The sequence below is a fragment of the Haliotis asinina genome, chromosome 5 (assembly GCF_037392515.1).
Source record: "Haliotis asinina isolate JCU_RB_2024 chromosome 5, JCU_Hal_asi_v2, whole genome shotgun sequence".
Classification (NCBI taxonomy): Eukaryota; Metazoa; Mollusca; class Gastropoda; order Lepetellida; family Haliotidae; genus Haliotis; species Haliotis asinina.
Genome location: NC_090284.1, coordinates 47,820,687 through 47,842,276, shown reverse-complemented (window position 1 = coordinate 47,842,276; position 21,590 = coordinate 47,820,687). Strand labels below are relative to the sequence as shown.

The 21,590-nt window shown below is 37.2% G+C and overlaps 2 protein-coding genes across 2 annotated transcripts in view; both read left to right on the top strand.

Moving 5' to 3' along the window:
• LOC137283596 (glutamine-rich protein 2-like) overlaps positions 1 to 20,170 on the top strand; it is a 41,107-nt gene extending 20,937 nt beyond the window's left edge. Inside the window, exons 7-17 of the mRNA XM_067815185.1 lie at positions 2,541 to 2,617; positions 7,485 to 7,607; positions 8,690 to 8,764; positions 9,001 to 9,111; positions 9,512 to 9,690; positions 10,580 to 10,642; positions 11,127 to 11,228; positions 14,306 to 14,413; positions 15,569 to 15,625; positions 16,390 to 16,501; positions 16,863 to 20,170. Of these exons, the coding sequence (XP_067671286.1) occupies positions 2,541 to 2,617; positions 7,485 to 7,607; positions 8,690 to 8,764; positions 9,001 to 9,111; positions 9,512 to 9,690; positions 10,580 to 10,642; positions 11,127 to 11,228; positions 14,306 to 14,413; positions 15,569 to 15,625; positions 16,390 to 16,501; positions 16,863 to 17,222 (1,367 nt within the window). The 3' untranslated portion in view covers positions 17,223 to 20,170. The remainder of the gene's footprint in view (positions 1 to 2,540; positions 2,618 to 7,484; positions 7,608 to 8,689; positions 8,765 to 9,000; positions 9,112 to 9,511; positions 9,691 to 10,579; positions 10,643 to 11,126; positions 11,229 to 14,305; positions 14,414 to 15,568; positions 15,626 to 16,389; positions 16,502 to 16,862) is intronic.
• Positions 2,976 to 4,368, top strand: LOC137283236 (uncharacterized). The gene is made up of 2 exons (XM_067814667.1): positions 2,976 to 2,996; positions 3,548 to 4,368. The coding sequence occupies exons 1-2, from the start codon at positions 2,976 to 2,978 to the stop codon at positions 4,352 to 4,354; spliced, it is 828 nt and encodes a 275-aa protein (XP_067670768.1). The 3' UTR covers positions 4,355 to 4,368.
• Positions 20,171 to 21,590: the final 1,420 nt, after the last annotated feature.

Below are 21,590 nucleotides of genomic sequence, written 5' to 3'. Positions count from 1 at the left end.
TAAGTAATCACAATGTCTACTTTAGTGAGTGAAGGTGTGTGAGTATGATTTTATGCCGCTTTTCACAGTATTCAAGCAATATCACAGTGGGGTACACCAGAAATGGGCTTCACATATTGTCCCATGTAGGGGATGAAGTGAGTGATGGAGTGACGTTGATGCTTCTTGGAACAGTTACTGAGTTTAGTTACGTGGAACAAGTTACCTGAATTATGAGAGGGAACTCCAGGTGATGCAGGTTACCATGTCCACATCTTGAAAACACTCAATCAGGGTATTGAATGTCTTACTGACAAACCATATTTAATGTCTAACCATAAATGGGATTCGAACCTATGACAAGGCTAGAAATTTACCTTTGTTTTTAAGAGACAGGAAAATGTTTTTGTTCTTCTACATATTGGTTAAAATGTTCTGATGCTCTGATTATGGTTATTATGTTATTAGTTTTACGATTCATGCCTGAATTTTTGTAACCTTGAACTTGCACATTCATGTTGATATTCAAAACCTGCTGATCCTGAAGATTACTGCATTTGAAGCCAACATTGCAGTAGTGAAGTGTGACACATAAAACCACTGTGCTCCTTCATACACTGGGAGTACATAAAATTTTCTCATGTTGTTGATGTGTAGTGTCTGAAAACATATTGAAGTGGGCACCTTCAACGCCCAATGCCCGTGACAAGTCAGTTTTCATTTCGGGCAATCAAATAATGGTATCTTACTTTTCTGGGACTACTAGATAATTTCCACTTATGGTTTTAAACTGCGAATAAACTTGGACTTCATATCATATCTGCTCATAATGTACCTATTGCATTTCACAATAATAGTAATTTAAAGCTATCATTCTTTGAAATTTATCACTCTTCGATAAATAGTCCAATAAACATTAACATCAAACATTGTGTCATAAAATCAGAGCAAGTAGAATACTACTCAGGACAAGTTACTTTCTTTAAGTCACTTGCCATGTGGCAAGTTGCTTTTAAAGAAATTTTGACACCCCTGTTCTGCCGTACCTTTGTGTTTTGTTTTCGCAACTATTCCATCCAAACAGGAACAAATCTTGCATCATATTTGAAAGCCAGTATTTCAGAGCATGACATTATTTTGTTCCCACAGTGCAACAACTTGCAACTCTTTCTGAGAATATGGGAAGCCGAGAACCACTGGTGGTGACTTTGCCTCCTCAGATTGAGAAGGTGGAAGTGATCTCAACATTTTCTCAGACCTCCCCTGAGCCCAAACGTGATTCCCCCAAACGTGTAACGATTGTTGAAACTCCAGAACCTGTTGAATATCCTTCCCCTCCTCCAGCAATAGAATCAGAGGTAGAAATAGTTATCTCCGCATCAGAACCCGAACCTGAACCCGAACCTGAACCCGAACCTGAACCCAAACCTAAACCCGTGACAGTTAGCCCTGTTCAAGTTGAAACTGTTCAGGAACGGGAACCAGTTAAGCCTGAACCAAAACCAGCTGAGGTCACTTCTGTCAAACCAGTTTCACCACCTCCAGCACAACCTGAACCAGTTATCATTCACATGCCTGGACCTGGTATATATCTATTTGTATAGCTTAGGAGACAGTAGTTATAGGCTTTCAAATAGAACTCTCTCATGTTATGTTTGTTGTGTCATAGGACAGTCAGTAGAATAACACATCTTGAATGTGTTGAAGTTAATAGTTTCCACTCAGTCTCATGAAGAGGTTCTGAGTCAGATAAGAAGAAAAAATGTTTTGTAGGGTATTTGCTAGTTTCTAGATTCAGAAGTTACATTCTTACATTAGGTACTGTAGTTGATATTTACATGACTAAAATCTAACAGTCTGTTTGTGCTACTAACTCACATGCTACTAAGGTTAAATAGAATTAGGATATGTAGAGGCAAAGTGGCAAAACAGATACAGCAACTTAGAATATAGGTACACTCATATTTTCATTTTCATGAATATGGTTTGGCATTGATGAAAGATATTAACACAACTTATATTTTTGTAATTATCTTCTTATTTATAGACTAGAGGTTTATGGATAAACTCCATATGTTCTGTCATGAAAACAATGTCAGTTGTGTCATTACTCGATGTTGTGTCAGAAATTCTGCCATTTTATAAGATCAGTTTGATTGGAATAACCATGTCAAAGTTACAGAGACAAGTTCATCCACACAGTTATATATCATGCAGTATAATCTGTAGCATTGTGTATGACCACATGTATGACTGATGTTGTTTTTGATCATATTTGCTCAAGATTGATGTTTTTCATGACAAACATTCATGACTGATACTGTTCAAGGCGGATGTTATTCATGATTGATATTGTTCATGGCTCATGCTCATCACTGGTGTTTACAAATGATGTTCATATCTGATATTGTTCGTGATTGATTCTGTTCATGGCTGATGTTGTTCATGATTGATTCTGTTCATGGCTGATGTTGTTTGTGATTGACATTGTTCATGGCTGATGTTCATCATTGGCATTATTCACAGTTGATGGTGTTCATATCTGATGTTGTTCTTCCTAGACATCTCCGGGGACTTGATGGAGCAACTGAACAAGTTGAAAGAGGAGCTTGATGCCCTGCAGTCCATGAGAGATAAGGTGAGCTACAGTGAGGTAGTTTTTGGTAGAGAGGAGACTGTTAGTATGGTATGTCAGTTATTTATTCCTCTTTTACATAAACACATAAGTTATGTCATGGAATTGTATCAGCATGTTTAGTGTCTCCATTATATGATTAGCTCTTCAGCTACAATCTAAATAACTGATGTGGTTTAAGTCAGTGAAATATGTTTTACAATTTAAGGCCAGACAAATTTTATTTCTTGTTTTTTTTAAAAAATAAGAAACAAACCAATGAATTTTCCCCATGCAAAAAATAAAATCCTTCTGTTTGTATTGTCCAAAACTGTAAAGTTGCCAGAAAATGATAATTTGTAATATTTTTTTTGCCCTATGTATGCTTCATAAATTGCCAGAAGTAAAATACTTTTAGTATTTAGAAGGAATATTAATTTGGTTGGTGATTTTGTTTTTAATTTTGTTTCTTGTTGCCTTTAGGTTTTCAGAGGACAAAAGTCCATAAAACAAGAAATATAATTGGTCTGGACTAACTTGTGTTATAAATCTTTATTGGAAAGCAATACAGTTTGAACCACAGCAGTTTTCTAGGCCATAGTGTATTGGTTAGATAGATTCCTGCTTGAGTCCTAATTGCATCTGGAGTACCTAGCCCACATGAGTAGACTCGGGGAAGCCAGTTCCTTGTGTCTCCCTGTTGCATTGCTCTTATAGTATTTTAGTGATATTGCCAATATACCATTGTGGTAAGGAGTATTTCTAAAGTGGTTTAAAGTCATGCTTACTCACTCACTCACTCTAATGCCTGTCCTCTCTTTTCTTTCAAACCATCTGATCACATCTCACCCTGGCTTTGCACTTGACTGACACTTCTTTACCTCCACTCCGTGACACTCTTACACTCATCACTCCAATGCTCTCCACTTGGCACTCACGGCACTCCCAATACAGTTTTCCACGACTTTATCTACTGCTGGATCTGTTGTGACTAAAGGTATGTCTAAGGATAGAACTAGGCAGATTAACACCTCCCAGCCTCCCAGTGATGGAGAGTCATCAGACACTGGCACAGTCTCTGGATCTGAAGCAGCTTCGTTATCACATAACCAGTCCAGTCAAGAACTTCTGGCCATCTTGCGATCACGTGTGTCAGACTCTGAAGCCTTTGAGGAACTGATTTCTCGTCTTGGAAATCTGGAGGACAATTTCAAGAACCTGCAGCAGGCTATCCTGAACCCATTGACCACTGACAGCGGTTTCTCAACTGAACCTGTGTCTGACCTACGGTCTTTCCTCTCGGACATGGAAGAGAAGATAGGTGTGCTGTCACGTGAACCCAGTAATGTTACTCACGTAACCGACCCTGCTAGTGAAGGGGAGAGTAAAGGAAAAAGGAGCCACTTAAAGAGAGGGCATGATATTAGAGAAATACCAGAGGAAGGAACAGTTGACAGACAGCTCAGTTCATTATATGATTCAACAGACGATGAATCTGGTACTGATCATCTGAACACGGCGTCTGTTGAGTTGCGTAGCACAAACGAAAAACTGACACAGCTCAGATGTGCCTTGGATGAACAGATTGGGGAGGTCATGAATAAGGTGCATAACCTGGATCATGATCTCAAACGGATGGCAAAAGGTGTGGAGTTTGCCCTCATGAAATCACGGGTATCAGGATTGTCTGACATGGTCAGTATTACCAAGCACCAGGAATGCCTGTTCCCAGTTGGGGTTTTCAACTTCTTTTTTATATAGTTCAAATGGATGGTGTAATTACGACCCTTTATCAGAGATTGCCAGGAGTTTGGAATTAGTATCCACAGTTGTGGATTTACCAGCATTTGAAGTTGGTTGCTTTTTTTTGTGCATGCTCTTGTCTTACTAACAAAACTTTCACTTCCATATTTCTTTGGGTGTGAGTGTTATGCTGTAAATATTTTTCTTTAAAGTTTCAGGTTTAAAGGTTTCATATCATTTAGTGGTCAGCTTGCATAACAATCTTAAGTTAGGAAATGGAATGTTTAAACAAACTGTCCGAAACAGTCTGGCTAAAAATTGTTGTGACTCTTGCTATCTATCTGTTGTACCCTAATGGTCCAGTGCGCTTTGTTTTGAAACATCATAAAAGGAATAGCTATTCAAGTATTCAGTAATTAAAGACAAATATGAAATGCCATGCTATCTACCTAAATTTCAAAATAAAGCCTGAGGTTAAACAAATAAAATTATTCAACGTTTTGTGTTTGCTTTGACCTGAAAAGGGATCCCAAGCATTTGAAGCATAACAGTATCTATACCTTCAAATGTAATTCAGTTGTTTTGTCTGAACAATACTTGTGAAGATTTGGGTTAGATTTGATCTTCAGTAACCCATGCTTCTTGTAAGAGGTGACTAACGGGATCAGGAGGTCAGATTCGCTGACTTGGTTGACACGTGTCATCATATCCCTGAACTCAGCATTGCTCAGTGCGTTTTATTTGTCATACCTCATGACATTGAAGTTGCATAACTACAGCAAACATTCTGTATTGAATGACTTCAGTTTTGTGGTGAGTGAATTGTCAGAGCAGTTCCATATCCCTAGGCGCTATATTGACTGGCACAGCTGCACTTTGAGCGTTGTCATGCCTCTGGCTAATTGCATTCATCCATCTAATGTGCACAAGTTGCAGCACTGCTTTGCGTCAGTTTAGACAGAGTGTTTCTGGTGTGATGTGGGGGATCCCTGATTAAAGTACATGTTTCCCAGCCTCTCCCGATGAGCATTGACAAGTGTGTGTGGGAGCATAGATATGTATGTTTGGTTGTGTGATATAAAAGTTGAATAATGAGGCATGCTTTGATAAGGTTTCTATCTTCTGTTATTCTCATTAATTAATCAAGTTAATGTGCAACCTGTTTTTTTAACAAACATGAAACGCTATTACAGTACCTGTACAAGAATGAAATATGGTTCTTTTTGTGCCTCTTATATACATATTTGGTAATTGCTTGATTAGTACTGCATGGTATTATTGACTTTCTGCCATAATACTGGTACTTTATGTGGTATCTATTCTAGGTTTCAGTATTTTTGGTAAAATACATATGAAACATGTTTCCTTGGTAATGTTTCATCACAGAAATTCTTTTACAAATTGATGGACAACAAGGACGAGAGTTTTCTCTCATATCAGTATCTCCCTGATATCCCTGACTTTAAAATGATAGCATCTGACAGTGCTCACTTTGAATACTAGACCTGTCAGAATCTGAGTTAGAGCTGGTCTTCAACAACCCATGCTTGTTGTAAGAGGCGACTAATGGAAACAGGTAGTCAGACATGGTTGATGCCTGTCATTCCATCCCAAATGCATAGATGGATATTCATGATGTCAGTCACAGCATTGTCTGGTCCAGACTGGATTATTTACAGAACACCATCATCTAGCTGAAGAATTATGTAGTTTTAAATAAAAGGACATTGTAATGTATAATTAAATGTGTAGAAAAACAGGATACGTATGTACTGAGAGTGTTCCTCACTGCCAGAGGAGCCATTGTATTCCCACAGCCCTGATGTCAAAGCACTGTAACCTAGAGAGAAACATTAAGTTTTCAAGTGAAAAGTGTTATGCAGGAAGAAATCACAATACAATATATAGCATACTATATGACATGATTAATTCTGTAGAGTCTATTCTCAGAATAAACCGTTTACTTTTTGACATGAAAGTTAAATTCATATTCAGTTTTTGTCTACACATAAAAGCAAGATTTTCAAGCATGTGTGTTAATCTCATGCTAAAACTGTTTTCTGATGAACGTAGTCATTATTACTCATGTCCAAGATAACTGAATAGATACAATCCATATGTGCACCTGTACACATAACTGTGATGTGATGTTAAGGCCTTTTGATGTCACACTAGCAGATTTGTTTTATTTGAACACTGTTGACATCATTTGTAGTCTACTATGACCCATTTTCTAAAGGGAAGTTCCAAAGGATAAGGAATAGAATGGGTAATAAGAATTTACAAATGCCTGTGGAAAGTTCGACACTCTTTTGTTTTGTAGTATGATGCACATGCTTTCTATTAATCTGGGTATATCCTTGATTGTTGTCAGTTTTGCATGTCAGTCTGTAGTAGATTTGTAACTGTAGCAACCTTTTTCTAAATAGAGCTTTTCGACGGTGCGACACAGCAATGAAGAAATTCTAAAAAATGTTGACTCTCTGCATCCTGATGACAACAACTGTGACAGCGCCAACATCAGCGCCGCAGGACCACCGCTAATTGTACTCCTATATCTGACTCTCTTGATTTTGTTCTTTTTTTCAAATATCACTGCTTTCTGCTGTTTTAATCCTGCAAGACAACATCATTTTGCTTCAGATTACTTTAAAGATATTATTTCAACATTTACAGTTGAAGTGCTCCTGATTTCTTATTTTTATTGCCTAAAATGTCTTTGTTTTTAACATATCACTTACTTTTCAGTATTGTCCCAGTCCACAAAGCAATTTAGCACTATGACTAGTGACAGAGTGCTGTCATTGCTCTGTGAAACTGGACCCTTTCATTTGATGTTTTTTGTTCTATATTATCACATTTGTGTTATTTTTTAATTCTGATTTTATTGCGGTTCACTATATTTGTTATTGCATCATATTGGTTGTGAGGCATGATATTGAAGTGTTCCATGCAGTGTAACTATCATAGTTAAATTCAAAGATGATAATTGCTAAATTTATAGTTTATACGTAAAAATAATGTTAACAGTTGAGATAATTTAATCTTTTCATACTTTGATACCAGCTTTTCAAATTGAAATTTATGAATGTAAATTGACTTCTTCATATTTGAGTGTGGTCTTACACAGCTTGTATTATGTTTGAAGGACTCTGATGCTCTGAACAGAGCTCAGCAGGCCATTCTGCAGCTGCAAGCAGAACTTGAACGACTCCACAACATCACGCAGAACATTGTTGAGGAAAACAAGCACCGTTCCAAACAGATTGAGGTGAGAAACAGCAGAGTGTCTTCAATGTTTCTGTTCATATATCCAATGCTTGAAATTAATATCAGTGCACTAGCCTGAAACTGGTGATATTGAAAAAGGATTGGTTGTGTGTCCATGTGGATAACCAGTGTAAGAATTACTATTGGAAATCTGTGACTACTGAGAAAAGGAATGACTTTCTGTCCCTGCTATGTATGTAGAATTAATGCCAGGAAGTATGAGAGGTGAATCCGGATACTTTGACTGTAGTGTGACTTGTTGTTGCAAAAATGTTGCCATGAAAGCATATTACCCATGTTACAGCCATACTTAGCTGATATCAGACAAAATCACTACTTTCGGGGTGCTTGGTCTATGGTTCATCATTACTGGAAGGAGATAGGTTTACACACACTGTGTAGGTTAGTGTACCACTGGTTGCAATATTTTCTTATTGTTCTTTTAGTGCTACCATTATTATGAGGTACTTATTTGTTGGGATTATCAGTACTTTTGTAATACTGTTTTACAACATTCAGAAGAAGTCTTCATGGTTAAGTTGATACAGAAGTCTAACATTTGCAAGTCAGTTTGACCTTATGAGGTCTATAAAAATTCAAACTTGTATATTGTCTTGAATTTGGGTTACCTACAGGTTATTAAGTAACAATTATTTCTTTAAGTAAGTGTTCATACATTAGATACGTCATTCAGACTTGTGTATGGACTGTTTTATGTTGTGCATTTGGCAAATGCACATATGATGCCATTGTGACAGTAGAATAAGTACTGTAGACCAGTTTGACAGTGCAAATGGATTTTACTTCAAGCTTTGAAGAGGTTGATAGTTTTCAGTATGATTGTGACTATTGCCTTTTAAAGTGTGATCACTGCTTTCAAAGTATGATCACTGACTTTAATGCTGTGATTATTGCTTTGAAAACTGTGATCATTGCCTTTAAAGAGTGATCATTGCTTTGAAAACTGTGATCATTGTTTTGGAACATTGTTTTGATCATTGAATAATAAAAGTGAAATAACTCTGGAAAAGGCCTTAAATGGCATTATTTATGGTGGCTCATGTTTGAACCATGCTGTTGCAGAACCTTCTAGGCTACTGTGATACTCTTCAGGACAAGAAGGCAGACAAGGAATATGTTGCTATGGAGGTTGATGTGGTGAGTGTCATAATCATCTTCTTCCAACTGCAGATTGAAGTCAGGTACATGTTTCCTGATATCAGCCAGTCTGGTGTGATTAGACTTCAGTGATTATCCAGAAACAAATGTTATGCAAAGTTATTACACTTGCTGTGGTCTGTGGATAATTTCTGTCTTTATTTGTGTAGTGTCACTGTAGTTTTATTATTGATGAGGGAATTGATCTGATGTGTTTGTTTGATATATCGTGACAGAAAGCTGACAAGCGTCAGTTGGACAACAAAGTGAACCACAGCCTGTTTGACAATACCACAGGCGAGATCAACAAGATCATCAAGGAGATCCTGGACAAGTTGGATGGACATGTTAGTACCTCATCATTTGCAATCACATGCCTGCAGTTATATACGCTGTTAAGAAATTGTCTCTTAGCACTATTTGCAGTAAATTCAGAGTTATTGTATGGCATTGTTTTGCTTATCTTAATAGTAGTGTCAGTATTACTAGGCTCGGTATGCAACTGTAAAGTTTCCTGAATGTGGTTTTATGTGAAATATATGTCCTATTTCCACTGCAAGGAATCAATAATGTCTTATTGAAAATGACTAAATATAACGTCCTTCAAGAGCATTTGCAATATCACAAGAGTCCAGTTTAGACAGGTCCCCATCATGCTACTCACTTACCTGTGACTCCTACCTGTGACTGGTGTGTTTGTTGTTCATGCTACACCATGTGAAGAAATAGCGTTGTGTCTGCCTCCAGGAGAGTTCCTGGAAAGATGCCTATGCACAGTTGGCTAATGACGTGGAGGGCAAGCTTGACCGACTGGAGATTGACCCACTCAAGGACTGGCTGGAGTCACGCCTCAGGGCTCTCAACAAGAAGATCATGGCCAATGCTGGCAACGAGTGGTCAGAAGATGATGCTGCAGGACTTAGGAAGTAAGTTATTTAATCAGGGATGACAGTTAGGTTTAGGCCACTTTTAGCAAAAGTGGAAATATTTCTTACTGGATGAGATTACCTGTGAAGATCGTGATGAGAACTGGTTTCATCAACCCATACTTGTCATAAAAGGCATTTTATGAGATTGGTTGGTCAGACTTGGTTGACAAAGGAATCATATCAAAATTGCATCGATTGATACTTATGATGTTGATCACTGGATTGTCTTCTCCAGATTTAATTATTTACAGACTCTTTCCATGTTGTCACAACCCCTAGTGCACAGTACACAACTGTGTGCACTTAAAAGAACCCACAAATCCCTGGGTATATGACCAGATGGTGGCCACATGAACATGTGCAAACACCTAATACAGATACAGCAATGTACAGTAAACTTGGACAAAGTAATGGGACTATCTGTCCCAGTCCACCCAGCTGTGAATGGGTACCTCGATAGGATGAGACAGCTACAAATAACTTGTTGCACCTAGAGGCAGCAAAAGTTGTATACTCCCCATGGAGTTGAGACTGATAATACGATGGGCTGTTGATATTGACATCCAATGATTGCGGGAAATATATATGTCAGCGCCCAGAGCAAGCACTAGTTGCCTGGATATGTAAATATCCTGTAATGTAACTGCGGCCTAAGAACTGAACTACTGCTGAGTGTGGCATAAAACAACATCCACTCAGCAATGTCAGATTTCAGTGTCTACTTGGATAATTACAGCAAAGTGAATTGTTTGATTTATGGTCTGTCTTTTCACTTTTTCGATATTATTTCCTTGTTTTATGATTGTCAGCAGCTGTGTTGTTCCACTTTGAATTGTTTTGCACTATATGTCCGATAGCTCCAGCATGAATAATTATGTTTTTCTAGGCAACTGCTTCAGAGATTCAACTGCCTGTCATGTGACCGCCCTGTAGATCTCATGCCTACTGGGTAAGATACTGAACCATTTCATGGTAAGATAATGCCATGTCAAGAAGATACAGTCATGCAGACATCCAGAATTATGTTTCTGAAATTTGTGATGTATGTTATTTTCAGCACTTTTAAAAATTTTGCCATTTTACTGTTAATGGATTTCCTGTCACAGATTTACCTTGGTCTACTTGTGTTTGAATTTACAATAAATTACAAGGTTGCTATTGTGTCTGTATGTTGCAAGTAATATTCTGTCTTCAGGGATATTTTCAGGATATAAGCTGAAAGAGTATGTTGCATTTTATTTGTGAAAAGAATACACAGCCATATATAATTAAAGACAATACGAGTATTTGTGGTAAATACAATGGATGAAAGTCGACAGTGTGACTTTATGAATAGTGAACATTTTCTGCTTCAGAATAAAGCTTTAGATCACAAATGTTACACTAATTAGGACTTCATTGTTACTGATATTACTTTATCCTCATTCCAACAGTGCAGTCCCATCACTGCCAAGTCAGAATGGTCTCCCGGCCACTAGGTCACCACGACCCTACACCACCTTTGAGCTGGATCAAATTCGTCAGAATGCCAAGAGGTGAGTGACAGATGAGATTGTCATTTCCATGTGTAGATAGCACCTTGTAAATACATGTAGCTTCTTCTCACTGTATACAAATGTATATATTGCTAGAAGCTTCCTGTGTCACTGCAGAAAAGTGTTGTGCTTTTGAAAAAAAATGGCATGTATTCAAATTGTTTATGACCCATTCATTCAGTCTTTTGCTTAAAGGTTAAGATCCAAAATTCATGTTGGGCCTTGGATACCTGTTTGTTGAGAAGACATGTGACCTTGAAACAGTGTGTCTTTGTACCCTGGTAACCATGGCAACCTGGATTTAAGCTTTCATCTTCCACCTCACTGCTTTTTCTGATGCTGTTTTCTTTCACGTTCTGTTGATATTTCCTTACAGTCATGCAACAGTGTGATAATTGCTGAAGAGGGAAAAACAAATCCATGATATTTTGTAATCTGTGTCTCATCATTGGTTGTTTGTGCAGATACACCATTGTATTGCCTGCCTTTGCATGGCTGTTTTGTGCTTGGGTAATGGCCATAGCTCACCTGCATCAAATGTTTTTTCTTGATTAGAATTCAAGGGGTAGTTGACAAACAGCATTCTTCACATCAGTTTCGGTAAATTCTCCCAGATTTTGGTTCAGTTTGTGATTGCACCTCACTGAGCATGGCAGACGACACGCCTAATCCTCATTACTTGTCCCAGCACCATTGTCCTCTCATCTCATGCACCATGTTACTAATAGTTGTCCCAATTGCATTCAGTCTTTCAACTGCATGGTTTGAAATTTTCAAAGGGTTATTAGATGACAATATACACAAGACTTAGTGATGACTCTTATGCAGCACTTACATTTGAAGGAAATTGTGTTGAGGTATCAAAGGAAATCTTTGGGAGTGATGTCAATGTGTGAGCATAGTCTACAAGACCAAATGATATTTGTTCTGAATATTTGATTAATGTAGTTAAACTACCAGTATTGCATTGAATATACAAAAATATATTTTGTGGACGTGACATTTACTACTGATAACTGGATCAACAGAGTTCTTAAAGCCTGAAGGATAGTTTCACCTTGTAGGATTTTAAGCAGTGTTTAAATACTGAATTTAATGAAAGAATTCCTAACTGAAAGATTCCTTATTTTGAACAATTTACCTTTGATGATTTTTCCCAGCATTCATTTGTTTGAAATTATAGATTTATCCCTGGGATTTAAACTGTTGGCTGAAGTCACAGACTTCAGAAGTCTGATACAGTACTCATGATATTGGGTTTTTTTTGAGGGGTCTACTAGGAAGCATGTCAACTGATGACAATTGGTGATTCTGAATTATTACCCAAACATATGCACAGAAGTTCCATAGACATCAGTATTTCACTATGAAGTTAGTTCATTCAGAACATCTACCCTTTGAAAATTGACCGCTCCCTTATACAGTTCCATGTCTTTGTTTTCACTCACCTTTCTGTCTTTCTGTCTCTCTTGGTTCTATCTGTAGTGGGTATCTTGGCACCAATATGGTGAATTTTGAGCGTGCTCTTGCTGACAAAAAGTTGGCCAAGATGAGGCGTGCCGACTTGAAGGCGTTCCTTGTTCATTTTGGCCAGGACATAGAAGCACTGGCTCGCAGTCAGAAGAGAGAACGTGCCATGTAAGTCAGCATGGGAACATCACCAGTTGGAGCTTTCAGCACATTCTGTTCTTTCACGTATTTATGTTGTATTTTATGAGAACATTGTTCATGTGCTAACAAATGTGTTTGCCTTGATACTAACCTAATGTTTTCATTGCTTTGTTGATGCAGATGAACAATATTTATGCCATGCTTGAGAGATTAGGTCACATTTGATGTTGATCTTTGAACATATACAGTGCATGAAAACAATCTGCTTGATTGATATTTTAGAAGTTGATGAATAGTAAGTAAGGTAAGATACTCTATTGATGACGACTTCTATATTATATTATGACGTGGCATTTCCATGTATGTTCTTGCTCCACAACAGTATATAAATCTTTACTGAAATGTCCCATCATAAGATAGTAAACAAGATGTCATGTATAAACTATCTTACCTTTTATACATTAATATGGATTTACAAATGTACTGAGAGCCAGTTTGTTGACCATTTTTGTTCGTAAACAATGGCTGATAAACCTCAGGCTTATTCATCTCTACTTGCTTTATGAGATGAGTGTTTGCTCCAGTGATCTGACCATGGTGCAATCATAGGATTATCATTTTATCACATATCCAGAATTCTTTTGTTTGTAAATAACCACATATATTCTGAAAAATGAACGGACAGGACGAATACAAACCTTTCAGGGCAATTTACGTATTGTTTTACACATTAGTTAGTTGTATAACTACCACTACAATTTAAAGTGATCATAAAGATGACAAGATAGCTTTACACCTTGTGACCTTTATTTGCTAGCTGTGTATATTAAAGAAGTATTTGATGACACTACCTGGAAGATAAATATGCTAATGGAATAGTTTTTCATGTTGTCTGAATATGTGAAGTTGTCAAGAACGTAGCTTAGACGTGTCAGCTGTATCTTTAGTGGATGGGTTAACTTGTGATGATGTTACAGAAATATTCAGTTTTTTTAGGGAATTCCGAGGTAGGACACAGTTTCGTAATGTGATTCGATTCATGTAACTGAGGCAGTTACATCATTATGTACGGTATGCCAGCTTCTAATCAAGTGAAGCTGGCAACTGGTGTTTTCTTACATAATCTGTAAGAAAAATGCATCATCATTGTCTTCAGTTTGCCTCAAATGGGAAGATGAAGGAAAGGTTTGATTATATATAAATCCAAAACGTCAGGAATATTTTGTAATGCCACTTGATATACATTTCAATATTTTGTACTCACAGTTCTGCTGAAATGGAATGATTATCTAAAGAAGTAGATTTGGAAGATGCTTGTCACTTTGTTTTAAACAATGTTCTTATACCAAACCACTCCTTGTTTCTGGATATTGACTGGGCTATTTTAATTTACATGAAAGCACAAAGCCCTGCATTCTTTATGAGTGACACAGCTTTTAAATAACAGCTAGTTGTTTCCTCCTCAGTTTCAACCAGCAGGACATCACCGACTACTATGCCACAACACGGCAGTGTGGGGGGAACCACACCTTGACCTATCCCCACAAGAGGGTGTCTCGCATGACGCAGATGAAGTGAGTATACTTAGTATTCAAATTTGAAATGGACAAATATCAACAACTGGAAGTCACAGGACATGTCATCATAAACAGTTAAGAGTGAGTGAGTTTAGTTTAATGCTGCTTTTAGCAATATTCCGTCAATATCACAGCAAGGAATGGTCTTCACACATTGTACCCATCTGGGGAGTCAAACCCGGGTCTTCAGTGTGATGAGCAAACGCTTTAGCCATTAGGCTACCCCACCACTCCAGCATTTAAGAGTTGTTGTAGATGGATTGTAATATCAAGATGGAACTATCTGTGCTTCAGTTGGTAGATATTATGCAGTAACACATTGTTTATTTCATTACAAGGCTTTTCAACTTAAAATGGTAACATTGTGGTCTGTTTATAGCACTTGGGAGATGTCCCCAGGGGGACCGTGGGCCTGCCTGTTGAAAACATATTTCCAGATTTAGTGTATGCTGTCAGTTGTATGCACCTTTAAGAAATCTTTTTGGGGGATCTGAAACTAAGTGCACTCAAACAAGAAAAGAAATTATTGAGTGAGAGAGTGAGTTTAGTTTTACGCCGCACTCAGCAATATTCCATCCATATGGCAGCGGTCTGTAAATAATCAAGTCTGGACCAGACAAGTTAGTGGCCAACAACCTGGGCATCAATCTGCACAGTTGGGAACCAATGATATGTTTCAACCAAGTTAGTGAGCCTGACCACCCGATCCTGTTTGTCGCCTCTTACGACAAGCGTAGTCACCTTTTATGGCAAGCATGGGTTGCTGAAGGCCTATTCTACCCCAGGACCTTCACGGGTCAAAAGAAATTAGAATGCAGTAATACAATGTGAACATCTCTCCATAGTTAAGACCTATTTATGGACGATGTTTTTTCAGAGAATATTGGATATGTTGGGCTTGTTTGTTTTATCTAAAAAAGTGGTCATCTGAAAAATCCTAAAAGACAGAAATTTGCCTTCAGGTTAATAAAAGAAACAACAAGCCATTTCCTGGCCAAGTTGGATTATATGAAAGTATAATGAGTTATGGATACATTCAGTTGTTTGGACCCTTGTCAATTGTAAACACTGACTAAAGAAACTACTCTGGTTACACATATCATTATGTTGGTTTTGATCTGTCTGTATGATTGGTGAAACCTGTGTTTTCAGTAATCTGTTCAAGGAGGAAACAGACGTGGCCCCTGCACCAGTGTACCCCATCTACAAGTAAGTGTAGCCTGTTGGTTTGTTGTTTAATGCTGCACTCAGCAATATTCCAGCATATTGTATAGTGATATCATGATGCATAAAGTTGATGGATCGATACTCATCACAATACCCCATGTCACGATTCGATAATTATCACAATACCTAATTTTCCTGCATTATTGTGTAAATTTAGTTACATTGATACTTCATATCTTATAATTGTCCATTATAAGATCACCATTTTTTAACCTCAGAGATAAAATAGTTCCAATTTTCAGTCTTTGTTCATTAAAAAAATATGATGCAGTTGCAAAATGTAAAAGATACATAAACACATTCAAACCAATACTTTCAAAACTAAACATACAGTTGTGAGTTTAGTTTTAAGCCATGTGAATGTATTGATAATTGTGTCATCTTAGAAAAAGTATTGATGCATTGATATATCTGTGTATCATTGCATCCCTAATATTGTCTGGTCTTATTGCTGAATCAGTCGGTCTGAAAATGGATGGCACTGTAGTCGTGCCTTTCTTGACCGTTGCAGCAATAAAGAGTGTTGCTGTAATGGGTGGGAAGGTCGGTCCCACCAGTTTAAAATTTTGGCTTACTTTTCTAAGTTTAGTGGAATGTTTCTACATTTTGTGTAACTCTCCACCCAGCAATATACCAGGTACATGATGGCTTGTAGGAAATGGATTTGTTTGCATATGTACATCCTAGTGATCTGATCAGGATAGTTCAACATGTATGTGCTGATACATCAAACTGTGTGTTTCCAGGGAGGAGGTAGATGTGCAGGGAGTAGATGGTCACATATACCGTGGCCGAATAGAGAGGATGCAGATAGAGGCGAAGATGCCATCTAAGATGTCACCACAGTCAGTCAATCAGGTAATGTCTTGAGCTTCAAAAAATGCATATGGTGTAATATTCAGGTTTTGTTTCCTGCAACATGCAGTCATTTCTGTCTTAAATGCAGTTTCTGTCTTAAATGCATGAAAAGACATCCTTCAATAGCAATCCTTTGCAAAAAGTTTTATGTGTATTTTTGTAAACATATTTGCTTGAATTTTATAAATATGATCAAATAGTACAAATATACTGTTGAATGTGTGTCAGATCAGTTATTTTGGTCTTCTGGGAATCACTTCTCCAGCTCTTGTTTATTTTGTCTGCTGTTGATGTAAGACATTTTGGAAAAGGTTCATTCTTGTACTGTTTTCATTCACATGTGATGTACTTGTGACTGTAGGTAGGTGCCAAATCACCGGCAACACCCAGAACCCAGCGTAAAATGACAGGGCTGGACAATGACCCCACGAGAGGGTCCCCAACCCCTCCTGTTGGTACAAGAGGCCGGCCAATGTCAGCCAGAGGGTCAGTATCTCCCCGACCTGCCTCAGGTCGAGTTTCATCAAGACCACAGTCTACCCGCCCAATGTCAGCTAGGCAGTCAGGCCAGGAGTCCTCCAGGACCACGCCCTACCAAGAGGAACCTGTACCACAACAAGCTGGTGTCCCAGTAGATCAAGGGCAGGTAACTGTGGAGGCTGAAGCTATCAGGGTTGATGTTCCTACACCTGACATAACAGAAGAACAGACGGAGGGTTAAATATGCAGGGATGTACCTTGTGCTGTCAATGTGTAGATAGGAATTATAATATGTAAATTATTGAATCATCGCCTTGTTTGCTATTAATTATTATCATTTTGCATGATGCATGTGATCAATGGTAGCCTCTTCTGTGACTAAGAGTAAGAGCCTATTACAATATTTTGGGGGTATTTTTAAAAAAAAAATATTTAGATTTTTTAATTTTGATATGGTAGAAGGAAAATATCTTATCGCATTGGATCTGTTAATGGTTTTCATGAAGGATTAAGTAACTTTAAACTTTAAATTTGCTCTAATATTTTGTAAGTTTGATGAAATTTTTTGGAATATTTTTTCAATGATGTCTGTTTACAATATTAGTCTTTTTGGTTTTTGATGGCTCCTTGAATTCTTGGTCAGTGTGGAATATACCAGTTGTAGAATATCTACTGCAATAAACGACATACTCGTAATCAAGGCCAACTTATGTGAAATGTACATGTATGAACATGCAATATACAAGCTGAGTGACGATTAGTTGTAGTGAAGTGTGATCATGAAATTGATACAACTGCTGTGTGCTTTCAAACAGTATTCAACTCTTATGCAATGAAGTGTATCATAATCATTAGTAGTTATCTGTTTCATGTTTTGTTCTGTCATCTTATTCTATTGTTCTATGATATGTGCAATCTGTTTATATTCAGCTAGGACATAGTGTTTCTTGAGTTTGATCTTGCAACAGTATTATTACTTGTTTTCATTGCTATTTGTTTGTTTCCGTTTCTGTTCCTTGTTTTGGAATAAATCTGGTTTTGAATTTTGTAAAATCCAGAGAGTTTGTGTTGGGTGAGCTGTGCCAAAAGAAAAGACATGTACAAAAGTTTCTGTGATAATCTTTTGGTCAGAGATCATTTTGTTACGCCAGTCTCTATTTTATACATTACTTGTTGAGCTTTTGTTCTGAATCTTATAACCAGATATGTTGAGTCACTTAAATTTGATCAGATGAAGTCATGTGTTGGTTAATGTCATTCTACAACATGCAGATATTTATTCTGTTCTGTGAAAATGGAGAAGATTAATATTCACAGCTAAAGGTCAGTGTGACCCTGATAGGCCATACAGATGTGAGCCTGTTCATTCCTGTGGTAAAGATCAAGAGCAATTATGCCAGAATCATCAATGAATCTGTTTTCCTTTTGTGTTTTCATGTCACATTAGAGTTTGTTTATTTGTATGTATCATTTGTGTTTTGTGCAGAAACAAAAAGACATGTGATAGGCACTGGCCACTATGCAACTAGAGACTGTGATACAACTGTGTATCTTGTTTTTCAGCTCATCACAGGATGTGTTTTGTATGTACTTACTTGGATAGAACTATTGAAATGTTTACTGATGAATTCAAATTTAAAACAGGTGTGGAGGGCAGTCTACTTTTGGAGGAGGGAGGGGAGAAAGTGGCCATCCAGTGTTTGAAATTACTCAAATGACTGAAATGAATGTGCTGATGACAAATATGTACTCACTGTTCAAGACAAGAGCATGCATGGAATATATACCCAGCATTGCCAACATTACGTTAGTTCTTCAACATTGGTGTGGGAAGAGTTTAAGAAAAGAAATAAAAACACCATTTTTTCCTACCATTATATTTTTTCGAAAATCAGAACCAAAACTTTGTATTTTTAAGGCAGCGTATGGAAGGTTTGGGCTGTTGCATCAGTTTGAGAGAACAATGAATATTTGTTACTCTTAGTGCAAGGTGAGTTTAAAATAATCATTATAACAGAAAAATGAAAAGACTTAAAACAAGACTGTAATTACTACCCCAGAGGTACATGTGGAGATTCTTCATGCTAGTTATTATCTACTGGTAATGTAAGACATGATCTACTTTTAAACATTGTCATGAGTGCACATAATGCCCTAGGTCCTACATATATCAGATGTCAGACTTGAATTAATGCATCTGTTCCAGTGTGAAAACTGATTAAATATGAACATGGTACAAACAAAGCTGTTGGAAATTTGACTTACAGTAAAACCATGGAAGTTTGTCATTAAACAACGTATCACATGGTGAACCCGGGGTCTAAGTCAGCCATCCTGTGGGCAACAGACCAAGTTCCTGATATATCTGTCTCAGTCCATATGTGTTTACTTAACACTATTTAACTGCTTGAAAAAAGTTCATGACGCTCTTGTTTGGTTTAGAGTCTGTAGACACTGTATTTTGGAATGCATGAGTTTCACTGAGCTGTCACAGATGAGCAAGGTTAATACCACAGCTCCCACATCAGGTTATTGTTTTGTTTTACAAACATGTGAACTCTTAAAAATATTGACTGAAAATATTGACATTTTAAACTTTAAACCAAGAAGAAAAATATTAGAATTAGTATTTTTAAAGGTTATTAACCAAAAGTGAACGTACATGAAGAATGTGTAAACAAGAATTGCACTGAAGGCTGAGATACTGGTCCATTTTGTGTTTGCGTAAACTGCTTTTGCAAATATTCTTGTCATTTGTCGTTCACCTTGCAAACAGCGAGAAGCACTGCCTCTTCTCGGATTTACTATACTCGTCATAGTGATACATATACATGCATATTTTTAGGTGAACTCTTTGCATTTCTATTATTTAAGTCAGCATCAGGTGATGAGCAAAGACAAGGGGGAAAAGATCTTGTGGTACCAATGTCCTAGACCCTTTGTTTGACATTATACATTTTATGGAATATATAACCATGATATAAAAATCTATTTTATCCGCTATGTTTTGTAATTTTGTTACTTTCGACAGTTTGTCCAGGAAGTTTGAAAACAAGGATGGACTCTCTTTTTTCATTTCCTGTCAACAAAGACTGTTAATTCAAATGATTTTATGGAAAGGGTGAATACCAAATATTGTTATCTAGTATATGATATGCAATATGAAACCAATAAAGTGATGGGATAGAACTAGAACGTCGCTTATCTTTTCATGTGTGACATTTTGTTTTGTTTAGACGAAGGTGCCAGACCCATTTTCATACCGTGGATTTTGAGCCCACCTGTGTTGGCGTCTAAAAACTGAAGTACAGTAGGCTACCATTGAATATTCATCTAGTATATGAAAGTTAGTATTTCAGTCTTGAGACATAAGAGTGACAAATGGATATACATTATTAGCCTCAGTGCTCATGCAGCTTATTGAAGAACTCCATTAATTTATAAATCCAGCTGTGTAGACTGGTAGGACTGAATAGGTTTGGATAAGTACATACTTCTGTCGATGATGTGCCATGCCTGATGTAAAAAGATAGGGACTGGCACCCTCAATAATGTGATACTGCATTCCAGTACATCAGTGAGTTGTTTGTGTTCTTTATACAGCATTATAATACCACCTTATGAAGTCAAAAGTGTTTGAAGCTTTAATGCTTATGTTGAGATATTTCACAGCATTTGTATTCAAGTTGATTACCTCAGCATTTGATTTTATAGTGAATGGTTTTTACATCAATATTTACCAGTTGTTTTCTGTAGGTACAACATTCCAGAATCAAACCATAGAACCAAACAGTGTTATAGCCAAAGAAAATGGTATTGTATTTTTAAAATATATTTTTGTACAACCAATAATCTTTTGCTGAATAGTATTGTATAGTGGAGGCAGCTGGCAGATCTCCTGCATGTTCTTGAAGACGTTTGAAGGTATAGTCATTTAGTAGAATGCTTCAAGACTACACTGTACAAAAAGTAGGATTTGTACTTGTGAACACCTTTGTGACAGGAATGTATTTTGTGAGTTACAGACTAGTAAAACAGAAACACTCTGCTTATGTCCTCTTTGCAGGTGTCTAGAAATTGACACAATAAACATTTCTCACTCTTCTTAGTAATGTCTTTGTCATATTTTTTTGTCAGTTTTCAAGCAGTGAAGGGATTTGCATGGAACTGCTTCTACTAAAACAGTCCAACGTAAAGAGGGTAATTTCAAAATGATGCCAGTTGTGGAGAGTAATTTCAAGATGAGACCTATAGAATACAATCCGTAGAGCGTAATTTAAGATGAAGCCTAGTGTGCCAGCATCGTACAATCTGTAGAGGGTAATTTAAGATAAAGCCTAGTGTACTAGCATAGTACAATCTAGAGGGTAATTTCAAGACAAAGCCTGGTGTACGAGCATATATAGTACAGTCTGCAGAGGGTAATTTCAAGACAAAACCTAGTGTACAATCTGTTGAGAGTAATTTCAAGACGAAGCCTACCGTACAATCGGTAGAGGGTAATTTAAGATGAAGCCTAGTGTACAATCTGTAGAGGGTAATTTCTGGATGAAGCCTAGTGTACAATCCGTAGAGGGTAATTTCAAGATAAAGCCTAGTGTACAATCTG